This window comes from Hipposideros armiger, unplaced genomic scaffold (genome assembly GCF_001890085.2).
Source record: "Hipposideros armiger isolate ML-2016 unplaced genomic scaffold, ASM189008v1 scaffold_1097, whole genome shotgun sequence".
NCBI classification, from domain to species: Eukaryota; Metazoa; Chordata; class Mammalia; order Chiroptera; family Hipposideridae; genus Hipposideros; species Hipposideros armiger.
Window position 1 is genome coordinate 337934 of NW_017732447.1, and position 22602 is coordinate 360535.

Here is a 22602-nt window from a genome sequence, read left to right on the forward strand (position 1 = left end):
ACCAGCTGCCGGCCGCTCACGTTGGCTGCTAGCCACACACCGTAGCTATGGCAGCCCACTGCAGCAGGGGCTGCAGCCTCCACCGTCGCCGGCAACTCACGGCAGCACAGCTCCAAGTCGAGCTGTTGTTCACTATCTGAGCTGTAGAGGGCAGTGTCACTGGCCCTCATGTGGGATCCGAACCGGGGCCCTGCTGCTCAGAGCTGGCGTCCCAAGCCAGCTCTTAACCAACGTGCCACTCAGCCAGCCCCTTTCTGAATTCTTAACAACCTATATGAATTGTGTCTTTCATCAACTTGTCTCAGTCCACAATTTGTTTTAAAAGATTTCTTAAGAATATTTAAACACTCTTATGACCCAGCTTTCATACAGGAATTCTTCCCACTGAGAGAAGCAGACCCATTCCCTGAAGTGGAACAAAGTACATGCCAACCATAGGAGCCTATCCTCCCTTCCCTACCAAAGCTGTTAAAACCCACTCTTGTCTTCTGAATAAAATACCTCTGCCTGCAGTTGCCTTTATGAATGCCTGGCTCTAATTGAAACAGGTACTTGGAAACTTCCACAGAAAGCACCAGCTGAAGGTACAGAAGAAGGAGGCAGATTGTATCTTTGGGGTTTCCTCAGGTCTCCTTTTGTTCTGTCCTCCCACTTGAATGACCAACCTCACTCCCCTGTGACACTTAGCGCATGCTTCTACCTCTGGCCTTCTCCAGCCTCCATCCAGTGGCCCGATTGCTTCTTCCAATTTAAGTCTCCTATCAGCTCTGCTTTTTTCACTAATGGGTTACATTTTGCAAATAACATATTTGCATTTCTTGGAAATAGTGCCCCAATCCAAAAATGCCTGAGGAACTTCTGTTAAGAAGAGATTTAGGCTTATGGGCCTTTTTGGTACCACTATAAATAATGTATAGCTAGTGGTTTCCTTATGAGTAATGCTTTCAATTTTTAAAAGATACCCTTTTATTATTGTCTTGATGATAGCCATTTCAACTGGTGTGAGGTGATATCTCATTGTGGTTTTTATTTGCATTTCTCTGATGATAAGTGATGAGGCTATGGAGAAAAAGGAACCCTCATACACTGTTGGTGGGAATGCAGATTGGTGCAGCCACTATGGAAGGCAGTGTGGAGGTTGCTCTAAAGATTAAGAATAGGATTACCATATGACCCAGCAATCCCTCTCCTGGGTATCTACCCAAAAACTCTGAAAACAGTTATCCATAAAGATATGTGTGCTCCGGTGTTCACTGCAGCTTTGTTTAACAGTGGCCAAGACTTGGAAACAACCAAAATGTCCTTAGATGATTGGATAAAGGAGATGTGGTATATACGAGATCTGACAATTAAGTTCCCGAGCTTGTTGCAACAATGTTGCTAACCTTTTGTAATATCAGAGGGATTATTCATTATGAATTTGTACCAACTGGACAAACAGTTAACCAAGTTTGCTATTTGGAAGTGCTGAAAAGCTTGCATGAAAAAGTTAGATGACCTGAACTTTTTGCCAACAATTCATGGTTCTTGCATCATAACAATGCACCAGCTCACACGGCACTGTCTGTGAGGGAATTTTTAGCCAGTAAACAAATAACTGTATAGGAACACCCTCCTTACCTGATTTGGGCCCTAATGCCTTCTTTCTTTACCTGAAGATAAAGGAAATATTGAAAGTAAGACATTTTGATGACATTCAGGACATCGAGGGTAATAAGATGACAGCTCTGATGGCCATTCCAGAAAGAGTTCCAAAATTGCTTTGAAGGGTGGACTCGACGCACGTCAGTGCATAGTTTCCCAAGGGGAGTATTTCGAAGGTGACTGTAGTGATATTCAGCAGTGAGGTATGTAGCACTTTTTCTAGGATGAGTTCGCAAATTTAATTGTCAGACCTCATGTACACAATGGAATATTCTGTCATAAGAAAAGATGAAATAGTGCCATTTGCTACAATATGGAAGGATCTTGAGATTATTATGCTAAGCAAAATAAATGAGACAGAAAAAGTCGAGAAACATGATTTCACTGATATGTGGGATATTAATCTGAAAACAACAAAGGAACAAGACAAACAAAAACTCAGACATAGACAATACTTTAGTGGTTACCAGAGGGTAAGGGGGGAGGGGTGTGGTAGATGAGGGTAAACTGGGATCAAATATATGGTGATGGAAAGAGAACTGACTCTGGGTGGTGAACACACAATGTGACATATAGATGATGTATTACAGAATTGTACACCTGAAACCTATGTAACTACTAACCATTGTCACCCCCGATAAACTTTAATTTTAAAAAAGATACCCTTTTAATAGTTCATAACATGACTGTGAAGTAACTTAAGATTCCTTTGTATTTCCTATCTTTTTGGTTTAAAAAGTAAAATGGAGCTTGTAAGCCATAAAATACCATAACACCTTTGTGTTTTTGCTTACTTTTCCCCTTCTGATCAAGGTACTGCATCATTCTATCCATGGAAATTGAAAGAATTGGGATGAATCTGCAGTTAATTATTTTAAAAACCTGTAGTGCATTATAAGTTGTGGTGGCCCACAAAAGTTGCCTTAGCTAATTTTACCAAGCTAATCTGAACAGTTCTACTCACATGAGGAGTCTTTATGTGATTTTGAAAAGCTCACACTAGTACAGTGAATCTCAAACTTCCACCAAAAGACTAGATTTAAAAAAAAAAAAATTCCATCCATTGCAAATTGGTACTTTGGTAAAAGATGATAAAAATGTATTACTAGAAAAACTTTTTAAAGATACAAAATAAAAGTCCCCCTTTTATTATACTAGACATAAAATGGCTATAAATATAAAAATTTCTGAATGCTTTGTTTCTATGATCATCTTTTTGTTACCAGACCACATTTTGAGTAGAACTCATGAGAATACGGGCACAGATGTTACCACCTGTTCTTTTAAGCTCCATCACAGTGGAATACCTGATCATATGCCTTCCTTGATCATGTTAATATGCCTTCCTTTTGCCATTTTGTCACTGTTCAGTGAATAGCCATAACCCACCTAAAGAACAGTGGAAATTATAAGCAAATGTGGCAGCTCAGTTGCCATGCCAGCAACTTGTGTGCTTTGTATTTACACTTTCCAGCCTAACATTTCAGCCCAAATTACTTGCAGTAGGAAGGATGTACTTTGGAACTTGAGAGGCTGGTTGGAGGAAACCTATTAGTCCCTCACCAAGTATTTAACAAGTTGGCGAAAGCTATGTTGGAATATTGGCTCTACTATTGCTTAGCTGTATCAGCTTGACAAGATTACCCTCTCTGTGCCTGTTTCTTTATGTACAAAACCGGGACAAGGATACTTCTGCTAACCTCATGGGTGGTTCAAAGGTTTCAGTATGGCTGATAATGGGTGCTAAATTTTAAAGCGCTGTGCAACTATAAAGCATTAAGCAACTGTTTTATCTAAAAGTCAACAAGAAGTTGGAAAAAAAGTTAAAATGCCAGCTTTATTTTTATTTATAATTAAGAGAAAGCATTTCAGAATGTTCTGTGTTATTTAGATTTACAGATGATAAAAACAGTGAGTGTATTGTGGGTATGAAGATTTTAGATTTTCCAGGTTATTTTCAAAGCCATCCTCTGTGGTGGACCTTTCTTCTTCATACTCCGCCTTTGTCTTTCATTTGTTCACTTTCACTTCCCTGCTCCTTCGCTGATGCCTTACATACCCGAGACTTGAGTAAAGTCTCTTTGACTCTCACTTTATTTAGGATGGGAACTATGTCCAAGCCTTATTGATACAATAAGCAGTTTACAATTGAGAAACCCTGTCTCTTTGACATAGCACCGTAACACAAGTGCTGCTTAAAAGTCAGTGAGCAGAGCTTAGACTTGATTCTAAAGTTCGCTATTCCCTACCTGCTAGTCCACTTCCAGAAATGCATCCTATACACATATCTCACAAAGCACAGATTCACAAAGATGAGTGTGTAAGGATTACTGAGGAGGTCTGTAAAAGTGAAAAATTGAGTCCAATCTAAATGCCCTTCAATAAGAAAATGAATAAATAGAGGAGCTTCAAATGCAGGCACTCATTTTTACTTCTCTAAAAGTTGAAATGGCTGAGAAGTTTTTCTACTCCTGATACTCTGGCTCCCTTCACTTGAGAACCAGAAAAACGTCCATGTTATACTGTATTTGTTTCCCTCCTTACTGATCATGAAACGTTTGTTGTAAAACAGACTACTATTTGACATTTGATAGATGAGGGAGAAGTTTGAGATATAAAAGTAATGTGCAATCTGGAAAAATTCCCGATAATTTAGTGAGTATACCAAGGAGATGAGGCTAGTGGCAGAATCTCCTTTCACCCAAAAATCTATTCATGGCTTCTCTTCTATTTTTGTTTATAACTATTCTCAATCTGAGCCCGTTGGGATCAATCTGAGCAGTACTAGAGAACTGTGGTCTGTGTTTGGTATTTGAAAGAACCTAATGAAAATCATGTTTACCCTCTAAAACTTCATCAGATTTCTTTGCCAAAACACAATCAAATCAAAATGATACCCCTGATCATTTCATGTTGACCAGGAACTCTAATTGGCACTTATGCATTGTTGATGAATAAAACAGGAAACTGAATTATTTAATAAGTATTTAGTAAGAAAAAAGTTCTTTCAAACCATGAGGTACCTGAAGGAATAATGCTTCTAGCATTTTTAGGGACAAAACGGCATGAACAACCACTGGTCTGTTGCATTAAAGGAATTTAACCTACCTGTGTATGCACTTCATAAGGTCAAATTTAAAGCTAAATCTTTAGACTTACTTTATATTAGCAATGCTCTTTCTCCATCCCCCAAACATTCAATCTCTGATGAACTTTACATCTATCCCACCAATATTATAAAACATTGACTCTGAATTCCCTGAAAGAGGAAAAGATTCATAGGAGATAGAGTTGAACACATTAATTAATTAATTAATTAATTAATTAATAAAAGGAAGCCATCTTGGCTGAAGCAACAAGTTTGATGTAATAGAAGATTGCCCAAGATATTTATTTCTGCTATGTCATTTGAAATAAAAAGTAATTTTTCACTGAACAAACTATTATAAAGTATCCGTGCTATGGATTGCATTGTGCAGGCAATAAGAACATTTAAGAATAGGTAAAGATAAGAGTAGCCAATGGCCTGCAGAGCAATGTGCCCAAATTTTATTGACTACTGTGATACATACCTCACCCATGACTCCATCTATGGGAAAGACACACTGCAGTGGTAGGAAACACAAAGAGAATGTGAAAGACTACTATCAGAAATGGATGGAAGAGCAGACTCGGAGCCTGATGGACAAACAATCAGCATTTCAACAAGGAAAGATAATTCCTACTCCATTCTCTGCTCCTCCTCCTGCAGTGGCAAGGTCCCACCTCCCTCCATTCTCCTGAGTCCTCCTCACCCTGGTATAATGCCAGCACCCCCTGATAGGCTCTCCTTCTCCTGGGATGATGCCTGTGGGACCTGCCCCTGGAATGAGGCCACCTCTGAGAGGCCACATGCCAATGTTGCTGGGGCCTCCAATGATACCTCCAGCCCATCCCATGATGATACCCACTTGGCCAGGAATGACTCCACCAGACAGATAAGGACAGAGGGAGCCTCTTTCTATCAGTTTTATATTACTTGTTCTGCTTCACCAGGAAATCATGGGGCTGTGATTTTGAGTGTTTTCTAACAGCATCACAAGGAAGATTGCTCTCTTTTCCTATGAAAGAGAGAAGAGTTTGGGAGGGTGCAATGGCGTCCCCCCCCACCACCACCTGCCGCTCGCAAGGCAATTTTCATTTGTATTGTGAAATGTGAAAATTGTCAACTCTTTTAGTTAAAAAAAAAAATGGAAACACAAAATAATGCCCAAGAAACATTAAGAGAAAACAAGGAAGTTGTAGGGTAATATGTATAGTAGAACCCCATGTCACTAAAAAGAAAGATTAAATAAGTCCATTGTGATGCATGTATATATAGACAGATATGTTCATAGATGTATGAACATAGATGTATGCACAGTCTAGAAGGATACACATCAAGTTTAACTACTGCTCCCTCTGGGGAAGATTGAAGGAGGGAGAACTTTTACTTTTTACTTTATATATAGACTTTAGTATCATTCAAATTTTAAAGAAAGATTTATCACCTTTGTAATTAAACCAAAGCAAAAACACCCACCTAAGTTTTAAAAGGCACTGGAAATAGTGAACTCAGCAACCACATTGTCAAGGAAATCGGACAGCTGGAATGGGTTTGGGTATGCAGACAGGTGCACCTACTGGCAACTCACAGCATCCTTTAGTGGCAGTTGAGTTTGAATAGACATGCTAACAATAACCACGGGGATTTGCTCTGTTTTCAATAAACTACACATGTGTCTGATGTTTTCCTGGAACCTGGGCAGAAGAAAACTATGCTGGATATATAAAAGCTGATGACAGAAAGAGGGCTTTGCTTCCCCCCAGTATCCTCCTCCGGTGTTGTCAAGGAGACTGCACTTGAGTCACAGCCCTGGGGGTTCACCCCATCACATTCGGTTCCTTGCTTTTTGTTACATCTCCTGACATTCGGTTCTGCCGCCTCTTCTCTACCAGTTACCCAGCCCTTCTGAGTTGCATCCTCCCTCAGGGCATGTCTCCGCACTGAGCAAGGTATCCTGATAACATTTCTTATCTCTCACTGCCTTTGCTCCTCACCTTTGTGTGGTATGAGGCCAAATATGAGTGAGTGTGAAGTACCGTCCAGTAGTAACCATCTCATGTGGGCTTCAGAAGATAGGGGTTTTCTGTTTTAGCCCCTCTTGCACACCCAGAACACCATGAAATGAGAAAGAATGGTATACAGTTGATCCTTGAAAAGCATGAGGGTTAAGGGTGCCAACCTGCCTCAGCAGTCAAAAATCTGAGTATAACTATATAGTCCACCTTCCACACACACGGATTCCCAATTGTGGAAAGGAAATACAGTTGACTCTTGAACAACATGGGTTTGAACTGCCTGGGGCCATTTACACATGGCTTTTAAACTCATGTTGTTCAAGGACCAACTGTATACTATTAAAAAGAAACAGACCCCAAATGGAGTTACTTTTGCTAAGCCCACCAAGACTTAACAGCAAACCTAATTGCAGTTTCAAACTCTTCTGGGAGTGCAATTTCTAACCAGTCTCAAATTTCCTGTCAGCACTAATGAGGTAATCTTCACAAAACCCCCTGCCTTTTCCTTGGAAAGGTGACCTTGCCTGAAATAATCCACTCTTTTATTTTTTTTTAAATTGGAGAATTGGAGGAGGTAAACAGTGTTGGAGAATTGGAGAGGGGGACCAATCAAGTTGTTGTTCTTGAATGTTAGTTGTGGAGGGCGCCGGTCACCATCTGGCTGTCCGTCGGCAGCTCGTGGCCTCTAAGCTCAAGGTGCTGTGTTGCAATCTTAGTTGGAGGCGTAGCCACCATCCCATGTGGGAGTCGAACCAGCAGCCTTGTTGTTAAGTGCGCACGCTCTATCCACTGAGCCATCCAGGCGGCAGCTCAGCTCAAGGTGCTGAGTTCAGTCTTAGTTGCGAGTGGGCATAGCCCACCATTGAACTGGCAGTCTTGTTGTTAGGAGCACGTGCTCTCACCAGCTGAGCCATCCTGCCATCTGTTAGCAGCTCCGCGGCAGCTCAGCTTGGGCACAGCATTACTGGCCGATGTGGGAATCGAACTGGTGGCCCTGTTGCTCAGAGCTCACGTTCTTAAGCTAACTCTCAACCAACTGAGACACTCGGCCAGCCCTGAAATAACCCACTCTTAACTTCCTTGTCCCACCCTTTCTTTGCCTGTAAAAACCTTACATTTTTGTACAATCCCCCTGAGCACCTAGCCATCTGCTAGATGGGATGCTGCCCAATTCATGAATCATTTAATAAAGCCAATTAGAGCTTCAAATTCACTCGGTTGAATTTTGTTCTTTAATAATATCTTTTTGGTTTCTTAGATCACAATGTCTAAGCAGATATTCCATTGACAAAGCATGTGTGTCCTGTCGAGTGTCTTTTGCACTGTTGAACGAGGTAATACAATTGTCACATCCTTGTTTCTGCCCTTTCTAGAAGCACATAGGACTCTGTTGAGCTACTATTCCTATTCTGGAAGTAAAACTTCAAATTCATCCTCTGGCTCAACAGAGCGAAGAGCGATGGTGATAAAGTACTGTTTTTCTAAATTGCTAAAGAATGTGTATGGATATGATAGGTAGATAGAAATGAAGAGGAAAGACCTAGTTCTTTTTAGAAAGCGCCTCGCTGCAGCTCCTACTTGGTTCTAGACCCCTTGCAGCTGCCCTCACTTAGGGCACCAATGCCTTACTAGTCCAGCAGGATTCCAGGCTCACACATGCCCCTAAATCAGAGGGATGTGTTGTTAAAAGCCAGAGAAGGAAGACATCCTGTTTATCGGGACTGTATAGTGAGCTTCTCAAACAAACCATAAAAGGAAAACTGACAGAAACTGCCTAAGAACCAAAAGGGAGGACTGAGCATCTCAGAAGGAGAGAAAGAGGTAAAGAGAAGGGAGAGGAGGAGGCAATTCTACCCATAGAAATAAAAACCTTCATACAAGGTAAGGAGAGGCCTTTCCCCCTTGGGACCGGTCCGCTCCACATCTTGGAGTGCATCTGCCTTTACTAATAAACTTCTTACTATCCTTTGCCAGCACAAAGCGCTGTCTCTTGACTGAATTCTTTCCCTCAAGAAGAAAAAGAGCCAAGGAATATTATCACAACCAGGTAACAGAACAAACATGATTCATTCTATTGTCATTTAAAAAGATATGCCAGACCCAAGACTGTGGCTGAGGGTTCTGTTTATGCCTCCAGCTGATGGAACCCTCCCACAGGGCCTTGGAGTTCTCAGCAGGGGTGGGCTCACACACAAAGGACAAGGGCTATATTTTCAGGTTTTATTTCATTCTTAAAAACTTTTTTTTTCACAGTTTGAAGCATAATAACTTACAGCTTAACATTTACAGCGGCTAACCTCTATGATTTCATATTTTCTTTTGTGAAAAACAGACAAAAACCTCAGGCTCTGGAATAAAAAACTTTCCATAGGAATGTTCAGGATGGAGAGAGCTTTAAAAGTGCAAAATGAAGAAATGGAAAGCTGAGGGTATAATCTTTCATGAAATGTTCAGGGACAGGGACCAATTTACATCCGGGTTTCGCCCATGGAGGCCCCTCACTGGGTATTCTTTTCCATTTCTCCTTTTACTATGAGAATTTCCACCCTGACTTCTGACAAGCTGAGATGTAGAGCTCTGAAAAGCAGGTAGAATGAAAGGGGACACAGATTCCAGCAGCTGCCAGAACCAAATCGGTTTCCTGCTGATGGGCTTTGTGTGTGAAAGAAAGAAATAAGCAGATTATCTTTGATGCCCTTTTCTCTCCAGTTCTCCTCACCCTGCTTCCTCAGGGCACTGGAGACCCATCTAAGGAACCCGTCCTGGCTCGGGCCTGGTTCCTCTGCTGCCTGGGGAAACGGCACAGGTGTGCATGTTTACATGCATGTGCACAGGTGTTTGAAGTGAGAACTTTGACATGTCTGCTGCTCGAGTGACAAATCAGTTGTGTACACTGACTGCCCTCATGCCTTTTGAGTCAGGCGGTGTCTTCAGAGCCCTTCTCTAGATCACTGATAGCTCCTGTCTCAATACTCCAAGAAATCTCTTCCTAGAACCCCGGGTTTATTACTCAGGGAAAGGCCTCCTACTAACTTCACCAGGCAACTCCTTATCTGCCACATGGGAAGAAGATATGGACACTGGGGACTTGAAGGGAGGGCGGAAAGAACGGAATGTGCTAGCTCTCCTTCTTTGCATGAGTAAATTTGCAGCTGAGAGCTGGGGGCACAACTAATAATCGCCACCTCCACCAATAATTGGGGTGGTACCTTCGGTCGGTAGCTAAGAATACTAGAGAAAAGATAAATGGAAAATAAATTCAGGCCTGTTTTAGAGATTGCCAAATGGAAGTTGGGATGGAGAGTAAACCTGGTAACCAATACCTGAGAGAATATGGGCCAAGGTCAGCTGTGATGCAGTCCCTAATTTCACCTTGGTGCCCCAAACCCCAGAGCATTTGATCAATTTCTAGTACTCAGTATCATGCTGATTGCTTTTCAGATCCTTGAAGAATCCTCATGCTTGTCTTTTGGGTTTTTTTTTAAGATTTTTTATTGGGGAAAAGTGTGTTTTTCCAGGACCCATCAACTCCAAGTCAAGTAGTTGTTTCAATCTAGTTATGGAGGGTGCAACTCAGTGGCCCATGCAGGGATCGAACGTGCAACCTTGGTGTTATGAACACTGCATTCTAACCAACTGAGCTAACCAGCCACCCCACCTCATGCTTGTCTTAAGTTGCTTGGAAAGCTCTATGCATACTTGATACCTTGATATCACTTGATACCCTGACTGTGAGGTAGGTAAGTGCCAAGGGTTCCTTCGCCCAGTTGGGAGAGAGAGGGAGCCTGACTTGAGACAGGAAGTGCTAGTGACGGAGGGGGATAGATTTCGAAGCCGGAGCTGCCCGACTTTCCAGCTGTGCCACCCATCATGCAGGCCCAGCTTTCACACAGCTTGTCAGGGGGCATTCTGAAGGCCAGATGCTGCCCACAGCAAACTGTTGTTTTCCTCACACTGCGGCCACAGGAGGGAACATCCAATGAATGTTGGATTAATGTTAAGAGAGGAAAAGAAAGGTAATTTTTCTCCTTATTCCTTGTTCCCAGTGATGGTCCCGCAATACATTAACCAAGCGATGTTCAACCTGTGGGTCGCGACCCCTTTGGGGGTCAAACGACTCTTTCACAGGGGTCGCCTAAGACCATCGGAAAACAAAAAGATACTTACATTACGATTCATAACAGTAGCAAAATTACAGTTATAGAGTAGAAACGAAAATAATTTTATGGTTGGGGGTCACCACAACATGAGGAACTGTATTAAGGGGTCATGGCATTAGGAAGGTTGAGAACCGCTGCATTAAGCTCTTCTCCCTAAAGTTCCAGGCCATAAGGGGTCCTCGCCTTGCTCTAAGCTACTCACTATAGCACAGCAGCACCCCAACTCTTCCTATCTCTGCTTCTTGGGCAGATTGTCTAAAAGCCTCATGTTTTCTCACAACAGTTCCCACAGCAGGTGGTTGGAGGGCACAGGCAGTGCAGACAGGCACATGGTGAGCTGCACACTCAATCTGGAGATACTCTGGCCTCTGATATGGGATTCCCCCAAAGGCCATCCCCTGGGCCCGAGCCCTATGCCACTGGTTATGGGTTAGCATGGCTCTGACACTGCAGCCAAGCAAATCTCTGGCTCAAAGCCTCAAGCACTCTTCTTCTTGAAGTTCATGCAAGTACAAGACTTGACTTTGTCCAATCCAGAGCTTTCAACCACATGCAGTCACTTTTGTTATCATCTGGCGGTCCCACCGGGAATGGGTGGCTATGGCAGGACAACAGGAGGCTCTTAGGGTGGATTGGTGTATTTACTCCTTTCATTGGAAAATAATATTTTCCTCTTGAGGTAGGAATGTAATTGGGCTCAGCCTTGGCTAACACTCAATATCTTGCAGCTCAATTTCCTCAGTCGTGCTCTCTGCAAAGCAGAAGACAAGTCAATGAGTTGCAAATCAGTCACAAGGTAGTTTTTTGGTGAGAACCAGATAACTTGTGCCACCTCTGGCCGTTAAAGCATAAATTGACTATCACAAGGCGCAGAAGATTACCTTTCAGCTTGTGTCTTCTCTTCCTTTGGAATTTATATGCACACTTATTACAAACCCACATGAGGCTGATTAACACTGTGGCCACAGCAGCAAGAAGAACAAGGAAGACAGCGACGAAGTGGAGGTCTTCATAGAGGATCTCTAAGGGGTGGGGTAAGGACAAGGGAAAAATAAATCTCTTAATATCATGAAGTTGACCCCCCCACACTTGCAGTCAGAGGAGCGCCGGGCCCATGGAGCTGTCTTACCTGATACATGCAGCACGATGGTGCCAAACTGGCTACTCCCCAGTTGCTCTGTCACCGTGATGACATAGTAGCCGGAATCCCTCACGCCCACACTGAAGAGCTGGATGGAGCCATTGTCAAAGGTACAGACTCTGTCCTTGTGGCTCTGGGAGATGTTGGCCTGAGTCCCTGGTTTCCACTCTACAATCTTCTGCACTCCCCAGTTGGATGTGTACTTCCATTCGATGGTGGGAATGCCATGGCAGGAGTATTCCACTGAGAGCAGGATGTTTTCTTTCACCGTGGCATTGATGGCAGACTGGGGGATGTACAGTGACACGCCCTGACCTGCAGGATGGAGCGCTAGATGTGGGGCAACTTATATGGACTGAGAGTGACGTGCACTTCTATACTTCTTTGACTGAGTGCCTATTACATGCCAGGCTCCCTTCTAAGTTCTAGTGCTGATGCTACAATGGTGAATGTTATGGGCTGAACGTTTAGATTCTCCCCCCACCACCCTCACGCCGCAAATTCCTATGTTGAAACACTAACCCTCAGTGTGATTGTATTTGGAGTTGGGGCCTCAAAGGAATTAAGGTTAAAAGAGGTCATAAAGGTATAGTCCTGATCCAACAGGATTGAGGTCTTTATAAGAGGAGATGCCAGGGAGCTTGTGCTCTCTCTGCATGGGCACCCATGGATGAAAGGCCATGTGAAAATGCAGTAAGAAGGCAGCTGCCTAGAAGCCAGGAAGAGAGTTCTCTGACAGCAACCGAACTCTGCCAGCACCTTGATCTTGGACTTTCCAGTCTGTGACAAAATTAATTTGTTCCTTAAGCCCCCTCAATCTGTGGTGTTTTGTTTCGGCACCCTGAGCTGACGAAGACAGTGAACAAGACACAGAGTTACCTTACTGTTCCCTGGAGCTTCCATTTTATAAGGGAGACAAACAAGGACTAAATGAGCCAACGAGATCATCTTAGATAACAACAGCTTTCAAGATAAGAAAACAGGACACTGGTGATCGTAGGCGTGGAGGTGGTACACACCACCGTTAGATAGAATGGTCAGGGAGGACCTCACTGAGGAAATGCCATTTGAACTGAGACCTAAAGGACAGGGAGGGAGAAGAGGCAGCCAGGTGAAGATATTTGGGAGGCACATTTCGGGCAGTGGGAACAACTACAAAGACTGCGAGGTAAGAGTGAATGCTGGCGTGTTTGAGGGACAGAAAGGGGGCCAGTATGTTAGAATTCAGTGAACCATGGAGAGAGTTTAGGAGACAAAGTTGGAGAGCCAGGCAATACCCAGGTGGTGATGTGAGGGGCGGGGGTGGGGTTTTACTCAAGGGTGCTGGGACTCCACAGGAGAATAAAGTAGGAGGGTGACATTCTCCATTAAGCTTGAGAATGTCTACTATGGAGCACTTTCTAGGGGTGAGGGGAGCGGAGTGGAAGCAGGAAGGGTACTCGGGTGGCTGCCAAAGAGGACTCTGGATAAGAGACTAAGATATAACCTTGAAGGAAATGTACTTGGAAGTAGGGAGGACAGAACATGCTGACGAATTCGATGTGGGAATGGGTGATGCAAAGAGGCATCAAACAGAGATTTCTGCGTGAAATGGGTAGATGAATAGTAGTGGTATTGGCTAAGGAAATATATATGTTGTTATACAAGTATTAAGTAGGTACCAGGCACAGGCCCTGTGCTAACTGCTTTACACACATCATCTCTTAGCCTCACACAACCTACTGTAATTCTGTTGAGACTTTACATATAAGAAACCTCAGGCTCCCCAGGATTAACTAGCTTGTCCAATTCACTCTGCAAGGCTGAGACATAAGGGCTGCCGACTCCAACGTTTATATATTAAACCTCTATGCTCAAATCAATGGTCAGCGATTGGCAGTTGATGGCACAGAGAGTGACAAATGCCCCCACACTGAAAGGAGTGGAAAGAGCTGGCTGGAGACGAGAGAGTGAATTGGGAAAGATTCAAGTTTGGAGCCCATCCCTGGGTTTCCATCTCCACCTCCTGTTTAGCCCTCTCACTCGTTGGGCGTCCAGTTGCCCTAGGCCCCCTGCTGCGTGGCCCCAGGTAACCACGCCTGTTACTTTCCCAGACTTTTCTCATTGTTCTCTTCCATCCCCAGCATATCCCATTTGTGCTGCTCTCCTAAGATCTGGCTACGTAACCGGAGATAATTTGATAAATTCCATGCTGAAAAATTGGGAATAGTAGCTTTCAAGAATTATAGTTGGCAAGTAATAGAAATGTATTTTCTCCCCAACTCTGTATTTTTAAAAACTGTTAAACTCCCAGAAAGGTTGAAAGACAAGTACAATTAATATCTATATAACTTCTAGATTCACCAATTATTAACATTTTGCCATATTTGCTTTCTCTTTTTCTCAGGAAGAAAACAGAGGTCAAATTTAGGTTAGCCCATGGAGGGCAGGAACCATGTGTTTTCTTCATCTCTGTGTCCCCTGTACCTAGCACAATGCTTGACATAATGATTGGTCAATAAATGTTTCTTGAGTGATTAAGTAAATGTCAAATATTTATAGAAGCAAGAAGGGTCAGCCATTCCTGATAGAGCTGTTCCTGCTTGGGTGGTTTAAAAAATTAGGCACATCTAAAAGCTAACAAATAGATAGGAAAGAACTGTAATTTAGCCAAGGCTTTCTGTGCCAGTTTTATAGACACAGATTACCATATTTCCCCATGTATAAGACGCACCCTTTTTCGAAAAATTTGGGGTCTAAAAACTGTGTGCGTCTTATACAGTGGATATAGATTTCAAATGCCATAGATGGAACTGAGGATGAGGATTCGTCATCAGACACAGATGAGGACAAGCTAATGGTTGGGAGTTTTGACAGTGATGAGGAGTTGCATAAGTTTTATGTTGAATAAAACTTGAGTTCAATAACTTTATGTAATACATTTTTTTTCAAATTTCGGGCCCCAAAATTAAGGTGCGCCTTATACATGGGAGCGCCTTATAAATACAGTATGTACTTTATAATCCTTATCTCTTTTATATAAATATTTTTTTACATAAGAGTCAGCAACATGCCCACATAGCTAGAAAATGGCAAAGGTGTTATTGGAATGCAGTCTTGTCTGATGTAAAACCCATGTTTTTCTCATTCTACTTGGTGACTGACTAGCTATCATTTATCTATCTATATTTTCTGATTTCTCTGACCTCAAACCTGAGCAGTTGGAATAGTGATTACTGTAAGATCTGGAGAACCATATTTAGAACTAGTGACAAATTTGTATCATCACCTGTGTGTATTTCATGTACATCCCATGTTGATCAAAGGAGACTGCCAGCCCTTTTAATAGCCTTAGGGACCTTCATTTGAGGCTTTCAATTAGTTTGGCCCAAGAAACAGCAAAACTGAAAAACAAAAATAAGAAGTCCAAGTTTCGGAGATGCTGATATAAAAAAATAATATAAATGGAGCCAGTTTAAAATGAACCCGGAACTGCCATGCCAGAGGAACTGCCTTGAAGATCTTATGCCTCCAACCTTTGCAATATTAAAACAGGGCAAAATCACCTTTGGACTGGACCTAAAGCAACGTTGTGCTCCAAAGATCTGTTTGCAAAAAAGCAGATATTATGACTACTGGACTGATGACTACCTGACTAAAAATTAAAAATATTCTTTAGAATTACCATCATTATGTTAGCTTATCTGCACCCATAGAAATGCCTTCCTTCTGTTGATGTAATTGTTCCCCTTCCCTTTCTTATAAATACCCTTTGTCTTTGTCTCCTAATCGAAACAAAATTTGGGCTTCTGCCTGAATCAGTGCTTCCTGAATAGCTGTTTTTCTTTCTTTAATCTCAAATTAATGTTTGTTGCCTCTCATTTTGGCCTTTTATTTTTAGGTTAACACTGATATGGCTGGAAACTGACCAACTACAATAGTTCGTGTTGATTTCTGTATTTTCTCTTGACCAGAAAAATCTCCTAATCAGACTAACCAGGCACTTAATTAGGTTTTAGGAACAAAGAGTTCTTCCTCCTGGGAATCTACCACATATAATTAGAAATAAATGGTCCATAGCAACGATGCAAAATTAACAGTTCCAAGAGTTTAAAGGCAAACTGCTTGTCGACTGTTTAAAAAGTGGAATTAATGAGTAATTACCTCTGCACCACATGCTAAAATCATTCCAGAACAAATCTGGAGAAATTTAGCGGCTAGACCAATATCAGACCTAGCTTGAACATTCTACTCAAGGAGATTGGTTAATAAATCAGATTTTACTTTGAAAATTGATGCCAGGCAGCCATTAGCAAGAATGAACTTTATAAGAACAAGGAACGATGTCCATGATACGTTAGGATGGGAGGAAGTCCTGTCCAGGGCGGGTCCCACCTTACATCCCGAGCTGCTGAGACAGGCTGCAACCACCACGTCCCTGAACTGGAATAGCAGGTTGGAAAAGAATTCTAACTCGTTTTTACTAATCTTTCTGAAACATATGTCTAACTCACATTTATTTCAATGTTTAATGTCAAAAGCATTTTGGGCTTCATTTAGAAGTTTAGTGATGTTTTTGTAGCCAGGAATATGCCATAGGAACTTAACTCTTGTTTATATCAATTAGCTTAGGGTACATATAATTGGTTTTGTTATATATGTCATTTCGTTTTTCCAAGTACCCATAGATGACGTTCAGTGAGGACTTAACTGGACTCAAGATGGTTCCTTACTCCTTCTCTTAAAAATAAATTACAGAGGTAGTGCTTTGCTGCTTTTAAAAACTGATTATTTAAGAAGGATGTATGTCCTGAAATCACACCAGAGGTCAATACTGTTCAGAACACAATTTTGGTAGAGAAGCGTTATCAACAAATGATGAGGCAGATGTATTGCTGACATAGTCTCTGAGTTTAAGGAGTCATAGAGGATACCCCTTAATCAAGACAATTCATTTTCACCCACTTATCTGGAAAGCTACTTATCCAGCCAGTGTGATCATCAGATGTGGCTGAGAACCAGGAAATAAAGATCGCCATCATTGCCATCTCATGCTTATCAAGCCTGCAAGCTGCTAAACTAGGAGTCAGAAAGCTAGGGCTCAGGAGTCCTGATATGCAAAATTCTGCAGCGGGTGGTGGCATAATGGATCCCTTACATAATAATAACCCCTTACAAAGGGGTTATTCCCAGGGGCAATGAGTTGTGGTGGAGACACCTGATGTGGGCAGGATCCACAGAGGCTCAACCCTGCGGCCTCCCAGCCATGGGACCTGGAGAAAGTGCCTGCACTCTGAAAGCCTCAGTGTTGTCCGCTATAGAATGAGGACGGGAAATCCTTCGGGAGGAGGCTGTGAAGATGAGAAGGGAAGCACACATTGTCAGGCCCAGCAGGGCACAGCACTGACCACTGGCCCAGGAGCTGCAGCTCCCACCACTCACCCTTCTCAGTGTGTCACAGCCTCAGGATGACCAAAGCCTCCCAGCATGCCTGGGACTGAGAGTTTTCCCAGGATTTGGGAGTTTCAGTGTTAAAATGAGAAAATCATGGGCAAACCAAGACAACTGGTCACCCTATCTGAGGCTTAAAGAAATGCTGAAGAGCAAAGAGTAAACTGCAAGGTATACAACACCTGATTTCCAAGGCATCCAAGGGGCTCAGAGGGGCGGTGCGGGGCAGCCAGCTCCAGCTCCCATAAGCAAGAGAAGACAAAAGCCATTCTTCCCTTAACCCCCTGGCTCCAGAACACATCCCCCATGGGTCAGCACTCCCACTGCACCCCCATTTTAGTGGGGACCTCCCACCAGTCACTGAATCCAGTCTACACTTGCCACGCCTCCTCCACCGTAGGGCACTGGCTCATGGGTGCCTGCCTGGAGATTATTATTATCCCCATGTTATAGAGGACCAGATTCAGGTTTGCAGGAGTTGGGGAAGGGGAGAGACACTCATGTCAGCTGAGGCGGGAAGATAAAAAAAATTTAAAAGCATGCGAAAAGGAGGAAGCACAATCCCGGCTGAGAGAACAGTGAAGCCACTCAGGGAGGCACAGCAGATTCTCAGATGTGGGACCCAGTGAGCAAGAAGTGCAGGTTGGCTGTAGCATGAGGAATCTGGTAGTTATTCTTCAGGCAGGGTGGATCCAGGGTGGTTTTCAAATAGAGGCATGGCAGGATCTGAACTGGGCTCCTGGAAGGGCAGTCTGGCAGCAGAATTGTTATCTTCTCATTTACACACATCACCTGCACTGCCCTGCACCCACCAACGTGCTTGTCCTGTGTACCTTCAGGAGAACCCCTGGCTGGAGCCCAAACTGTTGGGAACAGCGGGGTGTGGCCGTACATGGTCCTAACCTGGGGAGAAGATAGGGAACAGCAGGAAGTGCACACAGGCATGGTAGACTGTGAGAACTCGTTTCCAGTTCCCCTCAGACACCCCAGTGTCCAGCACAGGGCTGGCACTTGTAGGTGCTCACAATGTACTCATGTATCCTTGTGGCACAGTCGGTCCTGTCCAAAACGTCCACAGAGACATTTGGTCCACACTAAAAGGTCCTTGATATTTGATCCTGTGCCAAAATGTCCATGGAGACATTTGGTCTGCATAGTTTATATAAAGCCTGCTCTTCTGCAAGATTTGAACCCTGACCCATCTACCCACCCCCATGTGCTATGACCAGCTAGGCTACTGAGGTGAGGAGGTTTATTATTGGCAATACACCCACAAACACAATTATTGGAGCACTAAAACATGATAGTATTTTTTATTATGAGTTCTATGAACCAAAAGGAGAAATAAACATTATAGACCCTTTGAACCCAAGCACATTTTGTAAGTGTGGATGCTTTGGACAGGGTCAAATGTTTGCTAGTTGTATGAATGAATGAATGAATGAATGAATGAATGAATAAAGACATGTATGCCCTGCCTGACAAACTGCTGCCCATTTGGATAGATCAGGAAGGGAGGATCTATGCTGAACTGAGGGGGACAACGGACCTGGCTGAAGGAGGAGCTGGCAAGACTCCTTGCCCAGTCCCAAGTCGGTTGAGAGTCAAATAGTTAGGAGGAGAAATGGTACAGTTTTGCACAACTAAAATATCCATGTCCCTGCCTCACTTCTGCCATTCTTGAAAGAAGCAAGCCTGGAATTCTGGAAACACAGCTTCGTGTAGGAGGCTAGCACAGTCACCCCAAATAATGGCTTTTGGGTTTAGATGTCAGGAATAGTGTTGATGACTCACATATGCACATAATTTATAGGGTACCTATCCCTCCTGTTAGCTCAGGTAGTAATTACAGTAAGTCCCTAACTTACGAACGAGTTCCGTTCCGGGAGAACATTCGTAAGTCAGATTCGTTCCTAAGTCCGACTTGGGTGCATGATTGGCTGCATCTGTGAAAGTTCACAACTCGAATGTTCTTAAGTCGGGGACTTACTGTACCTAGCCTCCCCCTGCCCCCATGCCTGATTACTCAGAGACCAAGATCAGCTAGTCCCTGAGGGAGCTCCCCCATGATCTTGCTGTTTAATGGCCTTGGGAAGTCACCGATGTCAGCCAAACCCAAACAACATGAACAGCTGCAGGGTTAGATAGAAGCTGGAAGTTCTATGTATTTGTACCCCAAGCAAATAAATCACTCCAAAATAGCAATAGCCACCATTTCTATTGGTAACACCTGTTAGGTACAAGCTGTCATGCACAATTACCACAGACCAGTGAAATCTGGGCTGGGAAAGTTGAATGACTTGGCCGTTATCAGACCGGTAAAGATAAAGAAGACTGATAACATTACATTGTCAGGAGTGTGCAGAAGTTATACTCAAACATTACTGTTGGGATTGTAAATGGGCGTAACCTACTTGGAGGGCAATTATGATGAAACCTATAGGGCTATTTAAATAGCACATACCTCTTGACCTAGAATTCTACTTTTAGAAACTTATCCTATTAGCACTAAGGGTACATAGATGCAATGATATAAGTATAAGCATCGTCACTGAAGCAAAGTATATAGTCAGTCAGTTGTAGTAGTAAAAGCCTGGAGACAACCTGTGTATTCACAAGTCAAGGAAAACTGTTTCTTACTCTATCCCAACACTTCTGACACTAACTACCTGGAGTCAGCACAAATCCCACAGGTTAAGGGGTCAGTCTCACAAGACTGCCCCCCCACTTCAGGCGCCAATCACAAGTCCTGGCCTCCCGTACTTTTGATCAACTGGCTACACATTAGGGGTTCCCAAGACCCCCTCCTCAGGTTTGATAATTTGCTGTAACAGTTGACAGAACTACAAAGAATACAACTCAGTAAGAGCCAAACGGAAGAGATGCACGAGGCAGGTCTGGGGGAAGGGGCGTGGCGCTCCCATGCCCTTCCTCTCTGGGTACATCACCCTTCCAGCACCTTGATGTGTTCACTAGCCCAGAAGCTCTGCGAACTCCTTCGGTTTGGTTTTATTCTTCTTCTTTTTTTAGCGGGGCATAATGTTCCATTACATAGGCATGATTGAATGAAATCCTTGGCCACTGCTGACTAATTCAATCCCCAGCTCTTCTCTCTTCCCTGGAGGTCAGTGGTGAGGCCAAAAGTTCCAACCCTCTAACCACATGGTTGGTTCCTCTGCCAACCAGCTCTCACCTTCCAAGAGTCTCCTCATTAATAAACAAAAAACCACTCTTATCGCTCTGGCGATTCCAAGGGTTTTAAAAGCTTTTGGGTCAGAACCAGGGGCTAAGACCAAAAATTATAACAAAGGATGCTCCTATCACCCCTATCACTCAGGAAATTACTAGGGTTTTAGGAGCTGTGTCAAGAACCAGGCTCAGAGACCAAATATATATTTCTTATGATGTCACAACCAGTTAAATAAATGATCAATATTCATACTTTGAATGATCAATATTCATACTCTGGAATACTAGAGACATTAAAAAAAGTGAGGTCTACTTATATGCATTCGTACTTGATGACCTCAAAAATAATGAAAAAGCACAGGGCAGAATAGTGTATACAGAATGTTTCCATTGAAGTACACACACACACACACACACACACACACACACACACACACACACACACACACAGAGATGGCCACTTACCCGTATAAATGTACCTCTAGAAGAATACATTACCAACCTGGAGCTATAGCTGTCTCTGGGGAGGAGGCTGTGTGTCTGGGGTGGAAGAAAGCCTTACGTTTCACTCTATACCTTTTTAAACAGGTATCTTGCCTATGAAATAAGTTCAGTAAGTCCTCACTTAACATGGCTTAAGTTGGAAGCTGACTTTAAGTGAAACTACATATAACGAAACCAGTTTCACCATAGGCTAATTGATAGAAACAAGAGTCAAGTCCCTATGGCATATTTCTGATCATGAAAACATCACCTAACTTCTAAATAAAGACCCCAAACATTTCTAATGTTAAACATTGAAATAAATGTGAGCTACGCATTTAAGAAAGATTTATAAAAACAAGTAGGATAATTCTCTCCCAGATCGCTGATTCCAGTTCAGGGTCATGGAGGCCAGACTCTATGCCGGCAGCGCAGGGTGCGAGGTGGGAACCCACCCTGGACAGGCCGCCCTTCCATCGCGGTGCACACTCACACTCACTCAGACTGGGACAATGTAGACGCACCAGTTTACCTCACAGGCACATCTTTGGGACGTGGGAGGAAACCGGAGTCCCCGGAGAAAACCCACCCAGACATTGGGAGTACGTGCAAACTCCACACAGACAGTGGCCCCAGCTGGACGTTCTTTTTTTTTTTTTCTTATCGATATTATAATGAAATGACAGTGAATGAAATGACAATGAGTGAAAAAATGTTACTCAAGGACCTGCTGTATACAATAGTGTGGTGCCCACTTCCTGCAGCAGAATGAAGATTAAGTGAGACAATACACGTAAGGAGATTATTACAGTTTCTAACACTTAACAATCACTCAATAAATGCTAGCTATTATTGAAAGTTCTTTGACGATGCATTGAGCTGCTGAGTTAGTGAGCTCCCCATCCTCAGGGGTGTGTAAACAGAAGCTGGAGTTGTACCAGGGATTGAAGTAGTAGATCTGAGACTGGCAGCTGGAATGTTGGGTGGAGGAGGCTGGTTCTTCCAGCCCAAACCACATAGTAAATGTTGAACTGGAATGAGTATTTGTAAATCTGTGATTCCTTTATGGAAGTGTGGCAAGAGATTGGGTGACCTGAAATTCCTCCCTGTGGCATTCCTTCTGGGATCTTTTTACCTTAACCAAGAGCCACCCTTGCTAGAAAGCTGAACTCTTTTCTGAATGGCTGCGGGCTTTGGTCAAGTCAGTGCTGTGTTTCTACGCAGGTACCAAGGAAACTACGTATGGTGGAGGCAGCTCCCTGGTCCTGAACAACGCTGGGGGGTGGGGCACTGCTGGGTTTGCCCTTTGTAGAGCTGGGCTACAGGAATTATGGTCAGGCCTGGGCCAGTGGCCAGCCTGGGGACCCGGAAACTGGGGTCCTCCTCCTATACCTCTGCACAAATGTGTGTGGAACAGGAGGTGGATGAAGGAAGAAATGAGTGGCTCATGAACTA

General features: G+C 43.3%; 1 protein-coding gene and 1 pseudogene across 1 annotated transcript; one reads left to right on the forward strand and one right to left on the reverse strand.

Moving 5' to 3' along the window:
* The first annotated feature begins 5165 nt into the window (after window positions 1–5165).
* Window positions 5166–5625, forward strand: LOC109376312 (U1 small nuclear ribonucleoprotein C pseudogene; annotated as a pseudogene).
* Window positions 5626–10975: 5350 nt separating this feature from the next.
* VSTM5 (V-set and transmembrane domain containing 5) lies at window positions 10976–18369 on the reverse strand. The gene is made up of 4 exons (XM_019632185.1): window positions 18288–18369; window positions 12034–12360; window positions 11786–11926; window positions 10976–11655 (listed from the first exon to the last, which is right to left on the reverse strand). Exons 1-4 carry the CDS (start codon window positions 18367–18369, stop codon window positions 11612–11614), a joined length of 594 nt encoding a protein of 197 aa, XP_019487730.1. The 3' UTR covers window positions 10976–11611.
* Window positions 18370–22602: the final 4233 nt, after the last annotated feature.

Excerpts from the sequence above, each read along its gene's own strand:
- VSTM5 (XM_019632185.1), bottom strand. The coding sequence starts at position 18,369 with ATGTACGGCCACACCCCGCTGTTCCCAACAGTTTGGGCTCCAGCCAGG. Across the intron at positions 12,361-18,287 it reads TACACAGGACAAGCACGTTG|GTCAGGGCGTGTCACTGTAC; the intron begins GTGGGTGCAGGG and ends TCCATCCTGCAG. Across the intron at positions 11,927-12,033 it reads CATCGTGCTGCATGTATCAG|AGATCCTCTATGAAGACCTC; the intron begins GTAAGACAGCTC and ends CCCACCCCTTAG.